We start from the raw sequence: 16,986 nt of genomic DNA on the forward strand, positions 1-16,986 counted from the left end.
AATGTGAAGCACTGGCTCAAGCGCTTTCCTGAGCCATGTTGCTGGTTCTGCTAGTTTCCAGCAGCTAATCTGCATTAGAAAACAGTTTAAAAGATACTACTTTCCTAATATTACTTTTCCATGTCAGCAATTGCCATGAGGATTTTATGTGACAGTGACTGGGAGGGGATGTGTCTAAAAGGCAGCATCTTTAATAAGATATGGTGCACCCTACAAAAAAAATTATGAATCTGTACTCTTGAATTCTTAATAAGGCAGGGCACAGCTATGTTCAAATTAATCAAGAATCTGAATTCACATAGAGCTAGAGGAGTTCTGAAAATTATTTATATTGGCTGCAGTCACCCAACCTATATATTCGATTTCAGACACAAAGAAAAGAGTAGCAGAAAGGTCTGTGGCATGACTACAGATATAGGCAACATTCTTGGGTGCCCAACATAGTTGGAGTTGAAGGACAGGACAACCCAACTTTCCAGTGCAGGTTTACCTAGTACACCCAAGTCTGACTGTGAATCCTTGCAGCCTGGGGTTTTCTGAGTGTAAATAGAGAGCAGTTCAACGCTTACTGCACCATAAAAATAGTAAATAACAGTAACAATAGAAGTGACAGAAAAAGTGTCTGAAACTGAATCATATGACGATCATTTTCTACCTGGCATAAACTGGATGCTTGCCAGCAATGCTTAATGTATAATGAAAGAAGAGCCATGGTTCAAGCAATTAGGTGCCAATGCTCAAGCAATTTTTTTTTTTTTTACTTTCATAAATGATGTGGCAAGCCCAGAGGTGCCGGGGCTCAGCCCTGGCACAAATTGAGCACTGCTTGCCAATCTCTAGGGCCATGGCATAGCTGAAGCACCTACTTGCCTGTCTGAGTCCTCATATATGGCATTTGGATGCCCTCTTAAAGAATTCATTGAAAAACTGGACCCCACAGTGCCACAGGAAAGAAAATAGAAAAAATAGACAGTGGGAATAATAAGGTGGAAAGAAGGTACCTGACAAAAAAAAATGGGAATCTTTATTTAGTTAGGATTATTAATATAAGAACTAAAACTTACTGTATTTCTCAAATTTTCACACCTTGTTGACAAAATCTATGAATTTCATTTCTAGACAACAAATCAGTTCTGTGGATTGCATTACATATGCTATGCATCTCCTAGGTTCACTAATCCAATGTCTCTAGAAATTATTAAACTTGATATCACCAAGAACCAGCTTAATGATCATATCACAGTAGTGATCCCTGATAAGATGTCTACAGTAGTAACAGGACATTTTCAGGCCACCTTTTTAAGTTTAATGAGACAGATTCTTGGCTGGGTTCTGTGCCCTTTGCACTGCCTAAGTCTCAAATCAGCCAGATCCAGCTCACTGAGAATTATCCTCGTCTGCTCTCACCTAGTGCAAAGTTGAAGTATCAGGTCCCTGTGACACCGTCCACTCATGCACATATTTGGCCCTGGTGCACAGGGACCATAGCCAGTTGGCAGAGATTAAAGCAGTCCCCCAGGGCTGCTACCTTAGAATCACAGAAATGTGGGTCTGGAAGGGACCTCAAGAGGTCCTCTAGTCCTTCCCCCACATGCCAAAGCTAGATTTACACCCAGCATGCCTTCACCCATCTCTGGGTGGAACCACAAGTTCTACCACTCTCAGACTTGATCTCTTGGCTGCATCCCCTCCTCCCCCATTTTCCAACCATGTTATTCTGACAGGCCCAACTGTGTTTGGCACCTGTCAGCCCTTTTCGTCCCGTGACAATAGCTGATTAAAGTGGCTTTAAATAAACAAAGCTTTATTTATTCACCCACACATACAGAGCACACAAAGCAAAGGGATCAAACAAACAAAGGCTTATCTGACCGGGGTCTTACCTACACTGTATTGTTTCCCTGCCAGCTTTTGTAAGTTCCCCTCAGCCCAGTTATCCCCCGTCTCTATCCAAGAAAGACAGCCCGCTTGCTGCCATTTCTCTCTCTCTCTCAGTGTCTCTGTCAATTGCTGTCCCTGGGCGCTCAACTCCCTCCCCACCTTCTTTGCCAGACCAGCATCATTAAGGTTTTAGCATCCCCACTAGTCCTGGGTTCATGTCTGGGCAAATAAACCTTGCCTGCCTAGCTGTAACCATGCAGGGTGTATTGCCCAATTAATAACTTCCCCATTGTTTCCTCAAGGACCTTTGCTATTACCTGGACTGTACCTCATCTTTGCCATTGTTTTGTTTCCTGTTCGTCTCCAAACAGACTCCCTTGATTTAGCTCCTTGTAGTCTGGCATGATAACAGGTAAATTGCAGTGCACCTGATATTCATAAAATTAAAACACATCACTCCCTGATTCTCCACAATCACAGTAGTGCCTACGAACCCAAGGTTCCTTTGGGTGCTAAGTATTGTACATACATCAGCAAAGAAGACAGTCTCAGCCTTTGACCGCTTCAGTGACAAGCAGGATTCAGCTGAGGGACACAACAGATAAAGGGGCTGGGAGAGGACAGTAACAATAAAATGAACAGAGTCAATATGAAAAGTGTTCTAAGAATCAGAATGCCAAAATGGCGGTGGAAGCAAATGGTCACCCACGAACATTTGAGGGGCCATTTTCAAAGCTGAGTGAATATTTAGTTGCGCTACATCCATTATCACTAAAGGAGGTGAGGAGGTTGGCTACACTGGCCACACCTTGCCATCAAGGGAAATGTATTCTTTATTGTAGTGCTGTAGGAGCCCACACACTTCAGGGAATTACAGTGCATTACACAGAATGTAGGTAAAAAAGTGAGGGAAAGAATTATCTATAGGGAAAGAGTAGGATTTATTTTCCACTTGCACAGTTCTAATAACTGAATTCACATTCTGTATTATTTCATTCCATATAGTTTCTTTGTATGCCAAAGATATAAATAAGAGTGGCTGAGCTAGAATTAGCTAGTGTTTTGCTACTCTTTATGAGGGTGAGGCATGTTTGCAAAAACAGCCATCATCTTGCCAGCAGTGTAATACCTTGAATCTAAGATAAGCTGGTCTCTTCCTTGGCTAAAAATAGCCCAGTCTTCCTAATTCATTCATATATTCTTTTCGCCTCCCCATTTGGGTCCCTGGCAAGCTGCCATTGTGAAATCAGAACAGAGCTCTTAAATGATAGACTTTGCTGACCAATGGTGTTCTATTCCTGAAAGCCGATATCAGGATGCGCCTCAGGTTCAGTGTCTCTTTATTAGGAAATAACAATGGACAAGTTAAAATGGTGCTTACAGCAGTCAGACATATTTTGTAATGGTGAGCAGTAATTTAAGGTGCACTGTCATTAAATGGTTGATGTGAACTTTTCAAGTCAATGTGGATCTGTGGAAATGTTGGGTAATTTATGATTTCACACCATAACGAAGGGAAATTTGTGGGTTTGAGTGGTTTTGAATCACTTCCAGTACAAAACCAGGTTACCCAGTGAATTTTCAGCTGAGCTTTGCGCTGAGAATTGAAATTATTATTATAAATTATTTGCATTATAGTAGGGCTTTGAGAGTTCAGCTGAGTTTGAGGTTCTACGGTGGTGTTACACTCAATACAAACATGTGGTGAGATAGTCCTTGTCCCAAAGAGCTTAGAGTGTAAGCAGACAGGACCAACAAAGGGTAGGGGGAAAGAAATAAATACTATCACCATTTATAGAAGGGGCACAGGGAGATCAAACAACCACCCCAAGTTTGCAAAGAGAGTCGGTAGCAGAGTCAGGAATTGAGCCCAGATCTCCTACTTACTATCCAGGTCCTGAACAACAAGGCCATCCTTCCTCTTCTAAAAGAGAAACTTGGGATGGGTGGTGAACCCACCGGGACTGAATCTGGAGAAAATGGTTGCATGAACACATGAGTGAAAACAAGGGAGTTTGGAGTATCTCTAGATATAAACCTTAATACTATTACTGCAAATAGAAATTTCCCTTTTCGGGAATTTTTCAAGGACCTAGTCTGTCTTAAGACATCCTGAGTTCTAAACATACTTATCATGGTCAAGCCTTGAGGCCACAGTATACTGCATAGATGACAACTATGAAAATCATGTGGCCACAGAAGTATTACATTGTGCACATCAATAGCATGATATGTGCCTATGGATGGATATAATAAATGCAGTTAGGTCACAATTACCTATGATTTTGTTGTTTACAAGAAAATAGAGGAAACAACCAAAAATTAATTTGACCAAAAAGCAAAGTACAATGTACTTTTTAAAAAAGTCAGTAAAAGCTGGAGAAAATTGTTGCGTCTGTATCGGTTTCTCTCAGAATCTATTCTGCAACTTAGAAACAGGATTTGGAGGCTCTGATGCAAAGTGAACATGATAACCAAGTAGTATAATTAATGCTAGAAACTATAACAGTAGCTTGCCACTTCCTGTATAAAACCTAACTGACTTCTTGCCTGTGATGTACATAAGTGATACACCCATTTAAGGTTCCCATCCCAGCACCAATTTCTCTGCTGAATTGGTAGAGTTTGGTTATTAGATCAAATAGGCATATTGAGACCATAAATTAGATTCATGAGCCACAGAATACATATAGACAGGTTTCAGAGTAGCAGCCGTGTTAGTTGGTTAGTCTCTAAGGTGCCACTAGTACTCCTTTTCTTTTTGAGAATACATATACCAGCTGATATGGACATATTCTGTACTTTTTCAATACAAGTACATGGAAACCCCTACCAAAATGTCACAGAAGTGTCTTTGATGGTGTTTTTTGTTGTTGTTTTTTGATATTACAAGCAATAACTTTATGTTATTTAAAATACGGACAATTTGATACACTATAAATTTCACTATAGAAAGAATGCTCTGGATTGAGTTCACATTTTCCATTAGATTGTATGTAATTTGCAGTGTATTTGGATTGTAGAAATGGATATATGTATTTTAAATCAGCTGTAAGTCTCACAGATTCATCTTCCCACCAAGAGTGCTATTTGTCAGACCTTAAAAAAAATTTCTTCAGCTTTACTCGGTAAAATATTGGTACGTTTGTGGAAGTTTGAGTTGGTCCATTCTGTGGGCAGCTCAGAGAGATCAGAAGACTGGGGATACCTCTACGGTCAGGCCAGCTGATTTGCAGACTGGATGGATAAGAGAAACACTGAGATCAGACAATTTTGTCTGGTGGAGGAATCAAGAGTAGAGGATGCTAATTTTGTAAGAGGAATGATGCAAACTAAGCCCAGAGTACATTTTGGAAGATCTGAGGAGAGGGGTTGGAGCCATGGACCATTCCGTGTGGAAAGTTAAAAGTCCCAGAGTCATTATAGAAGCAGCTGTGCATGGGAGGGACTCTATGCTTTGATGAAGAACTGCCATGCAGTGGACTTTTGCCATATGTAACTTTTTATAGCTATTGGCAAAATGCAGAGGGCAAGGGACTTTGATTTCAAGCAAGACAGCACAATGAAGCCAGTTGTACTGTTCCCTTCTTTTCTTACCATACAAATAAACAAACTCTTTTCAATTTGTGGAGACATTTGTATCTAGATGGTGCAAAGCACTAGAAAGCAAACATCTACCTTACACTGAGAAGGAATAGGCTTGATGACCAAACAGCTATTTTCCATCTATAATTTCTGTGATCTCTCCCCCTCTCCCCCTTCTCACATATATATACTTTAGAAAACCTGGTTAACAATATTAGAGATAGTGCCATCCTGAAAACCACCAGACATTTTGAGACAACCTTATTTATCCATCACCTATGTTCATGCTTCAAATCCGGAAACTCTTCAAACAAATGTTTGAAGATACTATTTACTTAATGAAAAATAGCTAGTTTTGTTAAAGTTCGTTCTGAAAACAATTGAGTGGGATTTTTTAACTTAAATTTTTTTTAAAATCAGCAAGCTTGGAAAATGGTTGCACAAATGTGTAAAGTCTGGTGAAGTTACAAGAAACTGAAAACAGAGGCTTTAATGCAAAGTGCTAGGCAGCCTTAGCCATAGATGTTACTACTAGCTCAGCCCATAATACAGGTATTTAAGAGAAGGTCTAGCTGTATTTTTGTGTGTACGAGCACTTTCAGGACAGCATCTTTAAATAGCTCCACAATTCCAACATGCTCCTCTTCAAAACCTATGAAAAGCATCTCTATACATTAGGGACCCTTGAAGAGAAAAAGCTGGAGTTTCTTTGCGAATCTATTTCAGAGAGAAGTTGAGCCAAAAAAGCATTAGAAAAATCTTTGAAAAGCAAATGACAGGGACATGTGTAAATAAGCAAATGACAGGGACATGTGTAAATCCCCTTGTGTGATTTGCCCAAAACTTTTCAGAAAACATTTTCTGAGATGACATGAAACATGTAAAAATTTCAGATAGACGAAGTGGTTTGGGTTATATTAGGAGTGCATTTCTTTGACCTGCCTACTCTAACCCAAATACAAAACAATATGTATATTAAACACCTGCAAACCCACTCCTCACCCCCATCAAAAAACCCTGCCAAAACAAGACACTCAATTGCACATATTTCTGTCCCCTGGGGAGAGAACAAGAGAACAAACAACATGTGATAGATGTTAGTCACGTCACCTAATTTGCTACTGGAATGCACTCAGGTACTATTGTAATGAGCACAATGTAGTAACCTGTTAGAATGGAGTCGGAAATCGAGCTTAGACTGGGAAGCTAGCTCCATTGTTAGCTACAGCGGGAGTAGCACCACTCCATAATAGACATAAATACCACATATTGATTACTACCCATAATATCCCTGAAATACATTTATCACAATAAAATATTATGTTAAATGATCTAACAGTGATCATGAAAAAATATTTATATGCCCCATTACTTTATCTTACCTGTTAGCAGCTAGTTTGTTTGAGATAAACCCTCCTGGAATTTGTGTCACAATGTAACCCCAGAAAAATGAGCCATGTATAAGTCCTACTGTCTCTGGATCCCAGCTGAACTGAGCTTTCTGCAAATGAAACAGCATTTTAACTATAAGGTGAATATTTAACATATTGATTCCTGGATAAACCCTGTTTGGAAGTTATTTAAAAGTCACCACTTGAGCCACACTTCCCATAGTACCATGGATAACATACACTGGACGTGTACAGACTACTTCTCAACCCATTACAGCACGGATATGACAACTAGCTCATTAAATAGTGCCTTGAAACACATTTGAGATAATCTCTTAAGCAGTCAAGTTTTGATTCGGGGGTTCAACCAGGATAAAACCAAGGACAGGTCTTCCTCAGTCAAGTCTTTGTGCAACTACCTCCTGGCGCTGATCTGCCTTGACCATTTTTGAGTCCCTAATAGCAATCCCCTTTTTAAATTCCTTTTCTTTGCGTTAATAGGGAACTGATCTCTCATCTGGTGAGTTAGGTCCCTGGCAGTTATCATGTTTGCCCTTGTGACACATCCTTTGTTTTGGGTGGGATGCATATTTGGACCATTTGGACCTTTTTATTTCATTGCAGTGTTTTTATTGTTGAGCCCTTAGATTCCTAGCATCAACCATCTGTGTTCAGTGGGGGGGGGGAAGGGAGGGAGGAGGTGGGGATGAAATGCCCAAAGAGGAGACACTCTGCTGGCTAGTGGGGAGAGACGGCTCCTCAAAACAAACCTGAATAAAAATAGCTAGCTAGGTATATTATATTAGATTAAATATGATAAGAATTATATTAGTTTTAAATTCGGGTACCAGCGCAATCAACACAGATGACCCATAGCCTACAAATGTCTGATGAACAGACACAAACCTGAACTGTGTGTATCTGTCCCTATTTAATGTAATTGCATTCGGAAATATTTTCAGTCTACCTCTCAAAGCTCCCCCTGCATGCAGCTGTTACTGTTCTTTGTAAGAATGCTTAAATGAGCCTGTGTGACATCCTTTGTTTGGATCAACCTTCTACTGCTGGGCATAGGAGAAGTGTGACATTCTGTTTCATGGTCATCCTCATGGTACGGAAACAGAGAGGAGGGGTGGTTAGCCTTCAGATGAATCTTTCGAAAACAGCACCATCATTTGTATTGTTAATCAGGAAGCCTCACTAAAACACTACCCAAAAAATGGAAACTAAAGAGAGTCCTTAGCAGTGACATTTTGGTTTATGTTTGTGCCTTTCTGTATGCTACAAGGCAGACTCAGTTCGCCCTGTTAGATTTTTTCAAACAAACAAAATGCAAAACAGTTTCTCATTTTGATCAGACACTTTAATTAGCCAGTCACTCTAACAAAGAGCTGAAAACATTGCTCTCACCCATCAATACAAAACTCAGATGAGATCATGCTAGTGGGCTGGGGTATTTTTTTATGGTTATTTTTTCCAAGTACACGAATTAACTTTGCAGAATGTCCCCATTTTCTATTAATGATTTCTAGTTTAAAGCTTAAAATAATGGTCAGTCCTGAAATCACAAAGGACTGACCAGTGTCTTGGTGTTTGGGAGACCTATAAGGGCACCTTGTCAAGAAGAAGGGAGGATTTGTGCCCAGAGCAGGGTAAGGACTAAATCAAGACTTGTGGGCACAGGCAATCCAATCTCAATCTGCCTCTTCTTGTCTGGGCGCTCCCTCTCTTCCCTGGCCTGTGTAGGAGATATATTCTGCTTCTTACCAAGTCCTGCCTCTTTGTGAGAAGCAGCATAGACTGGATGGATCCTAGAGATCAGGAATTAGACAGAATAAGCCCAGGGCCAGCATGCAGCTCCATGCTCAGGGACTGGCCAATGGTGACTACCAGTGAGGAAGAAGTAGTAGGCTTTCCATCCACTTCTGGGGGGCTCATTTTGTGCTTGCTGAATCTGATCAGTTTGTTTAGCAGATGGGAGGAGGAGGAGGGAGAAGAATGGGAAAGGTTGTGGAGCCACAGCATGATGGGAAGGGTTTATCCAGCTCCCATCTTCCACATAGAAAAATAAGAAAGAAGCTTCTTGTCTTTAGAGTCATAGGGGTGGGAATGTCCCTGTGATCACAAGTAGAATTGATCAGCATTTTTTAGTCTTGAAAAATACTGTGGGCCCTTTTTACATTTTTCTAAAAACTGGTGACAATTTTCAAAAAAATTCATGAAGATTTTCACTTTTTTCCAAGCAGCTCTAGTAACAAACTGGTAGCAGCAAGGAAGTGCCTGCTTCCCATTAGAGCTGAGCTGATGACTTGGAAAAATGCGTACAATGGCAAAACAAAGACTATCTATAGGCAGGCAGGCAAGGCCATGCTCTCCTGCTACGTCTGGGAGTAATATGATGCTTTACAGTTCCACAGTGAATGGCCTTTGTCCAAGGAGCACAAAGCACATTAAAAATGTAAGTTAAAGCTCAATACTCCTGTGAAGTAGTTTATTATCCCCATTTTAGAAAAATCAGTCAAAAGACACAGAAAAGGTAAGTAACACAGTCAAGTTCACACCGGGAGCCAGTAGCAGAGCCAGGAATTAGACCCAAAATTCTGATGGCAAAATTTTTACAGGAATTTAGGCACTTAGTGAGATCTTTCAAAGCATCTAGATGCTTAATTCAAATTGAAATGAATGGAAGTTGGGCGGCTAAGTGGTTTTGAAAATCCCACTTGGCATATATCTGCACCTGTAGGCATCCAAATCTCTTTAAAAATCTGGCCCTAAGGTATTAGTCACCTGCTCTAAGGACTTGAAAACCTCTCATTGATGTTAATGGAGCAGAATCAAACCCTGACTATTGGACTTCACTACTTCCCCCACAGAAGTCAAGAAGTCAACAGAATACACCTGAGAAAAGACTATTTTTCCACTTAAATAAAGACATTGATGTGAGGTCTTAAAGAAGTCACTCTGGTTGTGGGACCAGCAACTTTGATCCTGGGGTACTTGATGACGACAAACTTTTCCCCCCTCACTGCAGTTAAGTTAAAGACCCAGCCACTGATGGAATGATGGAAGACATCAAAAGTAAAGAATAATTGTAGGATTTTTAAAAAAATCAGACATTGCTGACTAAAATTTTTTTTTAAATGAGTTTTTGTAAAGTTAGGCCCCTAAAACCAAACTGAGGCAGTGGCCTGATTCTCAAAAGTACTGGGCACCCTATCGCCACGGTTGCCAACTTTCACGTGGTAAATAAGCACCGCGACTTTCACAATAAACCAAAAATCAAGCTAATCCCATTTCAAAACAAGGCCAAAACAAGCCAATCCCTAAAAGCCCCAACACTCTATGTGACTAGATCCCTCCGGCGTGCAGTCTGGGACTGTGGTGGGCCCGCTGTGCACCCCACAGTGATCAGCCCACAGGTGATCAGCACCTTCTTTAGACCAGTGTATGCCCTTGCATTGTGTGAAAGATGTAGGTTTCTATAAGTAGGCCCATCTTGTGATTAAGATATTTGACTGAGACCCACAAGACCCAAATTCAATTTATGGCTCTGCCACAGACTTCCTGCGTGATCTTGGACTAGTCTCTCTGCGTCTCCGTTTTCCCATCTGAAATAGCACTTCCCTACCTCACTGGGGTGTTATCAAGATAAGTATTTGTGAGGTACTTTGATGGTGCGGTAGTAGAGGCCAGATAAGAACAAAGACCAACAGATGCTTCTTTACCTGAAGCTCTGGTTCTCCATTCACATAGATTGTGCTGTTGTTAACCATTTCCACTATGGCAACACCCAGATTGCACCTAATTCCAAAAGAAATGCAAAAGCCCAGACCACTCATTATGGCAATGATGTAGCGCTTGGGTAGTCCACAGCAATAGCAGTCACATAGGGGAGGTTTGTGAGTAGTCGCCAGCACAGGCCTTCCCTCTTCAGTCAATTCAATGTGATCTTCTTCTGTGTTGGTTCCATCAATTTTTCTAAAATGATATGAAGGAGAAAAGGAAAATGTATTATTCTGCCAGTAAAACTCTTTCATATGTGCATGGCAGCAACACACTCTAATCAGCCACAACACACTAAATCCGTAGAAGAGATTTAACTCTTGCTATCATGCAGTGAATTAAAAAGCAGTTATACTTTTAAAGGGCTAGATCTTCAAAAACTGCCTGAATTTTTTTGCATGTGCAACCTTCCAAGTCCACAGACCCACATCAGGTAGTTGGACATCTAACTGGCCAGATGCTCGTGCAAGTGCTGTTTGCAAGCACAAATATGGAAGCTGTGCTGAGGTTATCAGAAATGACGAACTCCACAAAGGAAAATAAACTCCACATTGCCAATGCTCTCCAGTTTAACCATAATTACCAAATGTTCTAAATTATACTGAAAGCACACACAACGCTCTTTTTTTATAGATCTCAGAGTGCTATACAAAAGGAGGGTATTAGCAGCCCCATTTTACAGATGGTGTTGTAATTGTAGGGATCCTGACCCAAAAAGGAGTTGTAGGGGTGGTCGCAAAGTTAGTGTGTGAGGGGTGGGGGGGTTGCGGTACTGCTACCCTTACTTCTGAGCTGCTGCGGGCAGTGGCAAGGCCTTCAGAGCTGGGCAGCTGGACAGCGGTGGCTGCAGGCCGAGTGCTCAGCTCTGAAGGCAGAGCCGCAGCCAGCAGCAGCGCAGAAGTAAGGATGGCATGGTATGGTATTGCCAAGGGCGGCTGGTGAACCGCCAGATGGGGGCAGCTAGTCCCCAGCCGGCCCCACCCCACCGCCTGAGAACCTGCGCCCCTTCCCCCGCAGGAGCCTCCCCATTTCTGCGGCCGCCAGCCCCACCCCAGCCCCGGAGCACCGGGCAGGTGGGCCAGCAGTACAGCTACTGAGAACAGGGTGGGTGGGTAGTGTGTGCCCCCCCCGCCCCAGAGCACAGGGCAGGCAGCATGCAGCCCCACCCCCTGAGCACAGGGTGGGCTCCCCTGGTCCCCAAAGCGTAGGGCTCATGGGCCCCACTTCCTGGCCCCAGCGCCTCCAGCCCCCCACCCCAGCGCCAGGCAATCCAGCCCCAGCATCTGGGGCCACCCAGCCACCCCAAGTCCAAGCCACCCCAGCCAGCTTCCCTGAAGAGGAGCAGCCTGCGTGGGCTGGGGCAGGGCAAGCAGGAGGTGGCTCACTCAGGGAGGAGCGTGGGCGGGGCCATGCTGGGCTGTTTGGGAAAGCAAAGCCTTCCCCAGCCTATGTGACACGTCACCCAGAGGTATTGCCACCCTTACTTCTGCGCTGCTGCCTACAGAGCTGGGCCCTCCGTTAGCAGCTCCCAGTGTCCAGCCGCCCAGCTCTGAAGGCAGCAGGGCAGAAGTAAGGGTGGCCTGGTATGGTGTCGCCACCCTTACTTCTGCGCTGCTGCTGGCGGGGCGCTGCCTTCAGAGATTGGCGCCTGGCCAACCGCCCCTGATCTCCAGCTGACTAGATCTGAAGGCAGAGCAGAAGTAGGGATGGCAATACCGTGACCCCCTAAAATAACCTTGTGACCCCCCACCCGCAACTCCCTTTGGGGTCAGGACCCCCAATTTTTACAAACGCTGGTCTCCTCTGTGAAATCTGTATAATATAAGGTAAAAGCACACAAAAGACCAAATTTCATGGGGGGAGACCAGATTTCACAGTGCGTGACGCGTTTTTCATGGCCGTGAATTTGGTAGGGCCCTACTCATTATAGAACGCACCACCTGTTTGGGGGGTCTGCCCCGTTTTCTGACAGTCATCCCTGAGATTGACACTCACAAACAGAATGACAGAGGGGTATTCAGATCTCTGGGCCCGTTTCAGTTTCAAATAATTTTTTTTGAAGGAAGGCATGCAGAGTATTCAGATTATACTATTATACAAATATCTGGACACCATTTACAAAAACATCCCAATACAAGTGGAACACAATTTGTTTAATACAAAAATATTGTAACATCTCTTATTAACAACCTTTCTGGGCACACTCAGATTGCTCTAATACAGTGTCTCTCAGCGTTTTCAGGTGGGCAACCCTTTATTCAATATCAAAAATGTTCATGACGTCCTTGCATGTATTATAAAAGTAAGAGTAAAAAGTGTATCAATACTAACAATAAGCCTATATAATTTATTTGTGTGTGCGTTTTGAGAGGTTGACGGAATACTAGAACTTGAAGGATAAGAATGAGCAGGGAGTGGGGAAGCAAGGTTTTCTTTGCTTTCAATTGTTATCAACACCTCCCAACACCCCAGGGGTCATGCCAAACAGTTGAGAGACACTGCTCTAATAAATTCTTATCCCCTATTTGGTCAGACAAAAGCAACTTCGCTTTATTTAGTGCAAGCATCTCTTCTTAATGAATGCATAGCTACCAGAAGTATTAGTTCTTCTGGGCAATGACTGCTCCAGCTTACAGCACTTAACACCATGAGGCCCCTGGTGATGGAGGCTCTGGGTTCTTCAGTAATGTAAACAGGGGTTAAAGTAACTTAAAGGATTTACCAGTAATCAGGGTGGCCGAGGTCCTGGGCAAGGTGGGGGCGTGGCTCTGGGTCCCCGGAAGGGGTGGGGCCTCGGGCAGAAGGGTGAGGCTGGGGCCAGACTCCCCCAGCCAGCCCTTCAGCACTGCCCAAGCCCACACCACCCGGGACTCTGGTGACGATTTAAAGGGCTCAGGGAAATCACTGGGCCCCGGGGCAGCTGCCCCTTTTGTGCCCTCCCCCTCCCAGCAGCCCTGTCGGTATGGTGCTTAAAGCTCTGCCATGGCAGCGCTTTAATGTCAGCTGCGTACCGGCCCATACCGGCAGCCACTTTCTTACCAGTACACCGTATCGGCCCATATCGACTTACTTTCACCTCTCAATGTAAGTATTAGAAAAGAATAATAGTGAACTCAGTGCTGGTGAAAAGTGCCAAACTGGCAGCCTGGAGCTCCCAAGCCTTCTGTTTATCCACACGAAAGATCCAGTGTCTACAGTGCAAACTTCCCCACACTGTTCCTATATCATGCCTTGAGCGTGCTTTGAAGGGTAAGAAAATAATTTAATCTCCTGGTCCTAGCCTCTTTGCTGAGATTGCCTGTTGTGGTGATAAATTTTGTGATGTAAACACTGTCCACTGCAACCAGATTGAAACTTAATTCACACTGGGCAATAAATCACCACTAAATAGTAACAATGTGCTGTCCTGGCCTGGATTTGACCCAGTGAGCTAGTGGTGACAGGTTCACTTCTACAGCCCACTTAAAAATCTCCTTAAATCCAGTAGTTCCCAGACTTCTCCTGAGCCCCCATTGTGCTGGATTGATTGGAAGATGTGACTCCCTCTGCTGTGCTTCCTCACACTGTGCTCTAGCACCATTCCTGTAATCTCATTTTCTGTCTCCTGGCCTCTAGTCCTCTCTTTTTCCTTTGCATCTTTTACGTGTGTGTGTGTGTTGTGTGCATGTCCATTCTAATTATTATTCCTCTGCTCCTTTGCTTTGTCTCTCCCTCCTGGATCCTCATTCACTAGAAGGCAACACGCTATCTGGTTTAGAGGCAGCTATTGGTGGCTGCATGGGGCCAGACTATATGTGCTCCCTTGGGCCCGTGAGAGACTAGTTCTCTACATGCAAACTGTTCCTGTGGCTGGTTGCTTTAGGGGTCATTGTGGACATAGGGTAGGAAGTTGAGTGACCTTCAAGGAGCCAGCTGCTGCTTCAACTGTCATCTCGTGAGCACATTTGCAATGAGAGTTGGAGCTGATTGGGGGCTAAGTCTTCCCCTCTTCCCCAAGGCGGCCTGTCCTCCATTGCTGGGAAGCACTGCCCTAAGCCACCCACCTATCAGAAATCATTAAGACATGAGAGCATTTTCTGTTCAGCTTCAACTATTGATAAAAGAAACGTCTTTAAAACCAAACCTCATTTGGCTCATGATTGCATTTACATTAACTATCATTATAGTTAGCATTATTCCTTTCAAAGCACTCTCCTACTTCTGATACTACTCCTGGCCCTAGCATAGATGTGTCAAATCTCTTACATTTAGACAATGCTGTTATATAGGACATTGCTTTCCAATCCAACCAGAAGCAGAATTTTTTAGAAATATTGAAAAAAAAAATACTGTTAGCATGAGATTTCCAACCACATTTTGCAGACTGAAGAGGTGTGAATAAGCTTTGGAAAAGCATCTTTGCTTTGGGGGATTCATCACAGCTCTGCACCTCTTGCCATTGACCCAATATAAAACTATACATAGCAAAACTGAATCTTAAAGTCTAGCTAAGCAAGAATTTTCATTTTAACAAAACTAAAAAGTTGCAAAACCAACTAGCATAACAATCTAGGCACTTGTCTTTTCAACAGCAAGTTCATTTTTCTGTGGTTATGCATTTCATATTCATCATGCCCAATCTACAAGAATATCGCTGGTAGAACTGGTAGTTACCTTAAGAGCAGAATGAACTTTAAGTGCACTCTCTGTACATAAGCTAAATTTTTCCCTTCCCAACATTAACTTTTTATTCATTGCTTTAAAATGGTGGATTTGGGCCTTAGGCCTCAATCCATCAAAACACTTAAAAGCATGATCAACTCTGAACATACGAATATCCACGTTGAAGTCAATAGCCAACTCATAAGCTTAAGCATGTGCTTAATCCAATGAAGCCTGGAGCCCTTAGACAGCACTTGCATTACACAAAGCCTTTCAGTTTATGTTATTTGTCACCTGGAAATCAGCTTTGAAATGACAGACTCAGAATGCGACTCTCTGCATCTGCTGAGGAATTACTATTGAAGGATTTTATTGCTGTGAAATGATGAGCAGAATTACTTATAAACGCCAAGGAAGACTGAACTGCTTTGCAAGGTTATGAAATGGTTTAACTTTTTCTGATAAGAGCTAGTTATTTCCTTTTTCCAGGTACCCGGCCTGTAGCATTTTTGCAGTACATCACTCTTCTATTTTCCCTTGTTAATATCTCCTGTTGTATAGCCACACTCACCCTTGGTTGATGTTCATTCATACAAAAAAAATTGATATTCACATAATTCTCTGATAAGATGTCACAGTGATGTTGGTCTGGTTGCTTAAGAAATGGCTAATTTACACCATTCCGTAGCCTTTAAGGGCTTGTCAGAACTATTTACTCACAGTCTAAATAACCGCTGTAATTACGGGATATGATTAAAACAGAAATAATTTCACATACAAAACTGTGCTGAGGGCCATCCTGCTGGCACAAGGCAACTTAGACTTAACTAAACTATAGCTTGCTACATTTTTTTAAATACTCATTTCTTCTCAAAAGTTACTACACTTGATCAGAAGTAGGCATTTTCCCCCCTGCTTCCAGTTGACACAAGAGTAGAATTCAGAGTTTTAAAAAAGTGGAGATTCCTGAACAAAGCTGTTGCAGATCTTACATATTTTGTATTTAAGGGGAATGATTTTGTTTCCTGATTATTTTAGGCTCATTTAAAAGAAATGGTTTTGTCACTTATATGAACAATATGAAGTTGTTTTTCCAACACTCAGCATTAAAATATAGCTGTCTGCCAGTGGAACCTCCATAGCATCTCTTAGTTGGGTGTGTGGCAGAAAAGCTGTTCTAGAGACAACACATATTTAAATCTGGGAAGAAATTCAAGGCCCCTTTTGAACCTTCAGTCCTGCCAAAGCTTTAACAGCACCATAGCTGTAACAGTGCTGAGTGATTCTATTCTGTTACCACACTGAAATCAGATAGAGAAATCTTGCCAGAGCACATGCAGGTGGGCTGTCTCCAGCTGATCTACCTGTAGCTAGCTGAAGCATCCTGGGAGAGCTGTAATGCCTTAAGCATAACATCCTCCTGACCGCTATAATTGTAACCTACCATCCCTCCCTAACCAGCAGGTAGCGTCCCACGCAAAAGACTGTGCAAATCCATAACGCAAAAATAATAGATTTAGCGGTTTCCTATTGATTTTACCATATCCTTTCAAACATGAGATTTCATTTAAAAGTTCTGAAGTCTCTACACTTTGCAATGACAATGCTAACTGATACATCACATGCTGTACGTCTCATGTTTTCACTGTAATACAAAAGTTTAACGCCAGCCTCAGACTTCCTCACGTCATAAATAACATATCAC

The 16,986-nt window shown here is 42.5% G+C and overlaps 1 protein-coding gene across 2 annotated transcripts in view; it reads right to left on the reverse strand.

The window, feature by feature from the left end:
* SLC17A8 (solute carrier family 17 member 8) overlaps window positions 1-16,986 on the reverse strand; it is a 40,423-nt gene that overhangs the window by 17,214 nt on the left and 6,223 nt on the right. For both annotated transcript variants that reach the window (XM_073330976.1, XM_073330966.1), the window contains exons 2-3: window positions 10,583-10,835; window positions 6,849-6,967 (exon numbers count right to left, since the gene is read on the reverse strand). In XM_073330976.1, coding sequence (XP_073187077.1) covers window positions 6,849-6,967; window positions 10,583-10,835 — 372 coding nt within the window. The remainder of the gene's footprint in view (window positions 1-6,848; window positions 6,968-10,582; window positions 10,836-16,986) is intronic.

The sequence above is a fragment of the Lepidochelys kempii genome, chromosome 1 (genome assembly GCF_965140265.1).
Source record: "Lepidochelys kempii isolate rLepKem1 chromosome 1, rLepKem1.hap2, whole genome shotgun sequence".
In the NCBI taxonomy this organism is placed as follows: Eukaryota; Metazoa; Chordata; order Testudines; family Cheloniidae; genus Lepidochelys; species Lepidochelys kempii.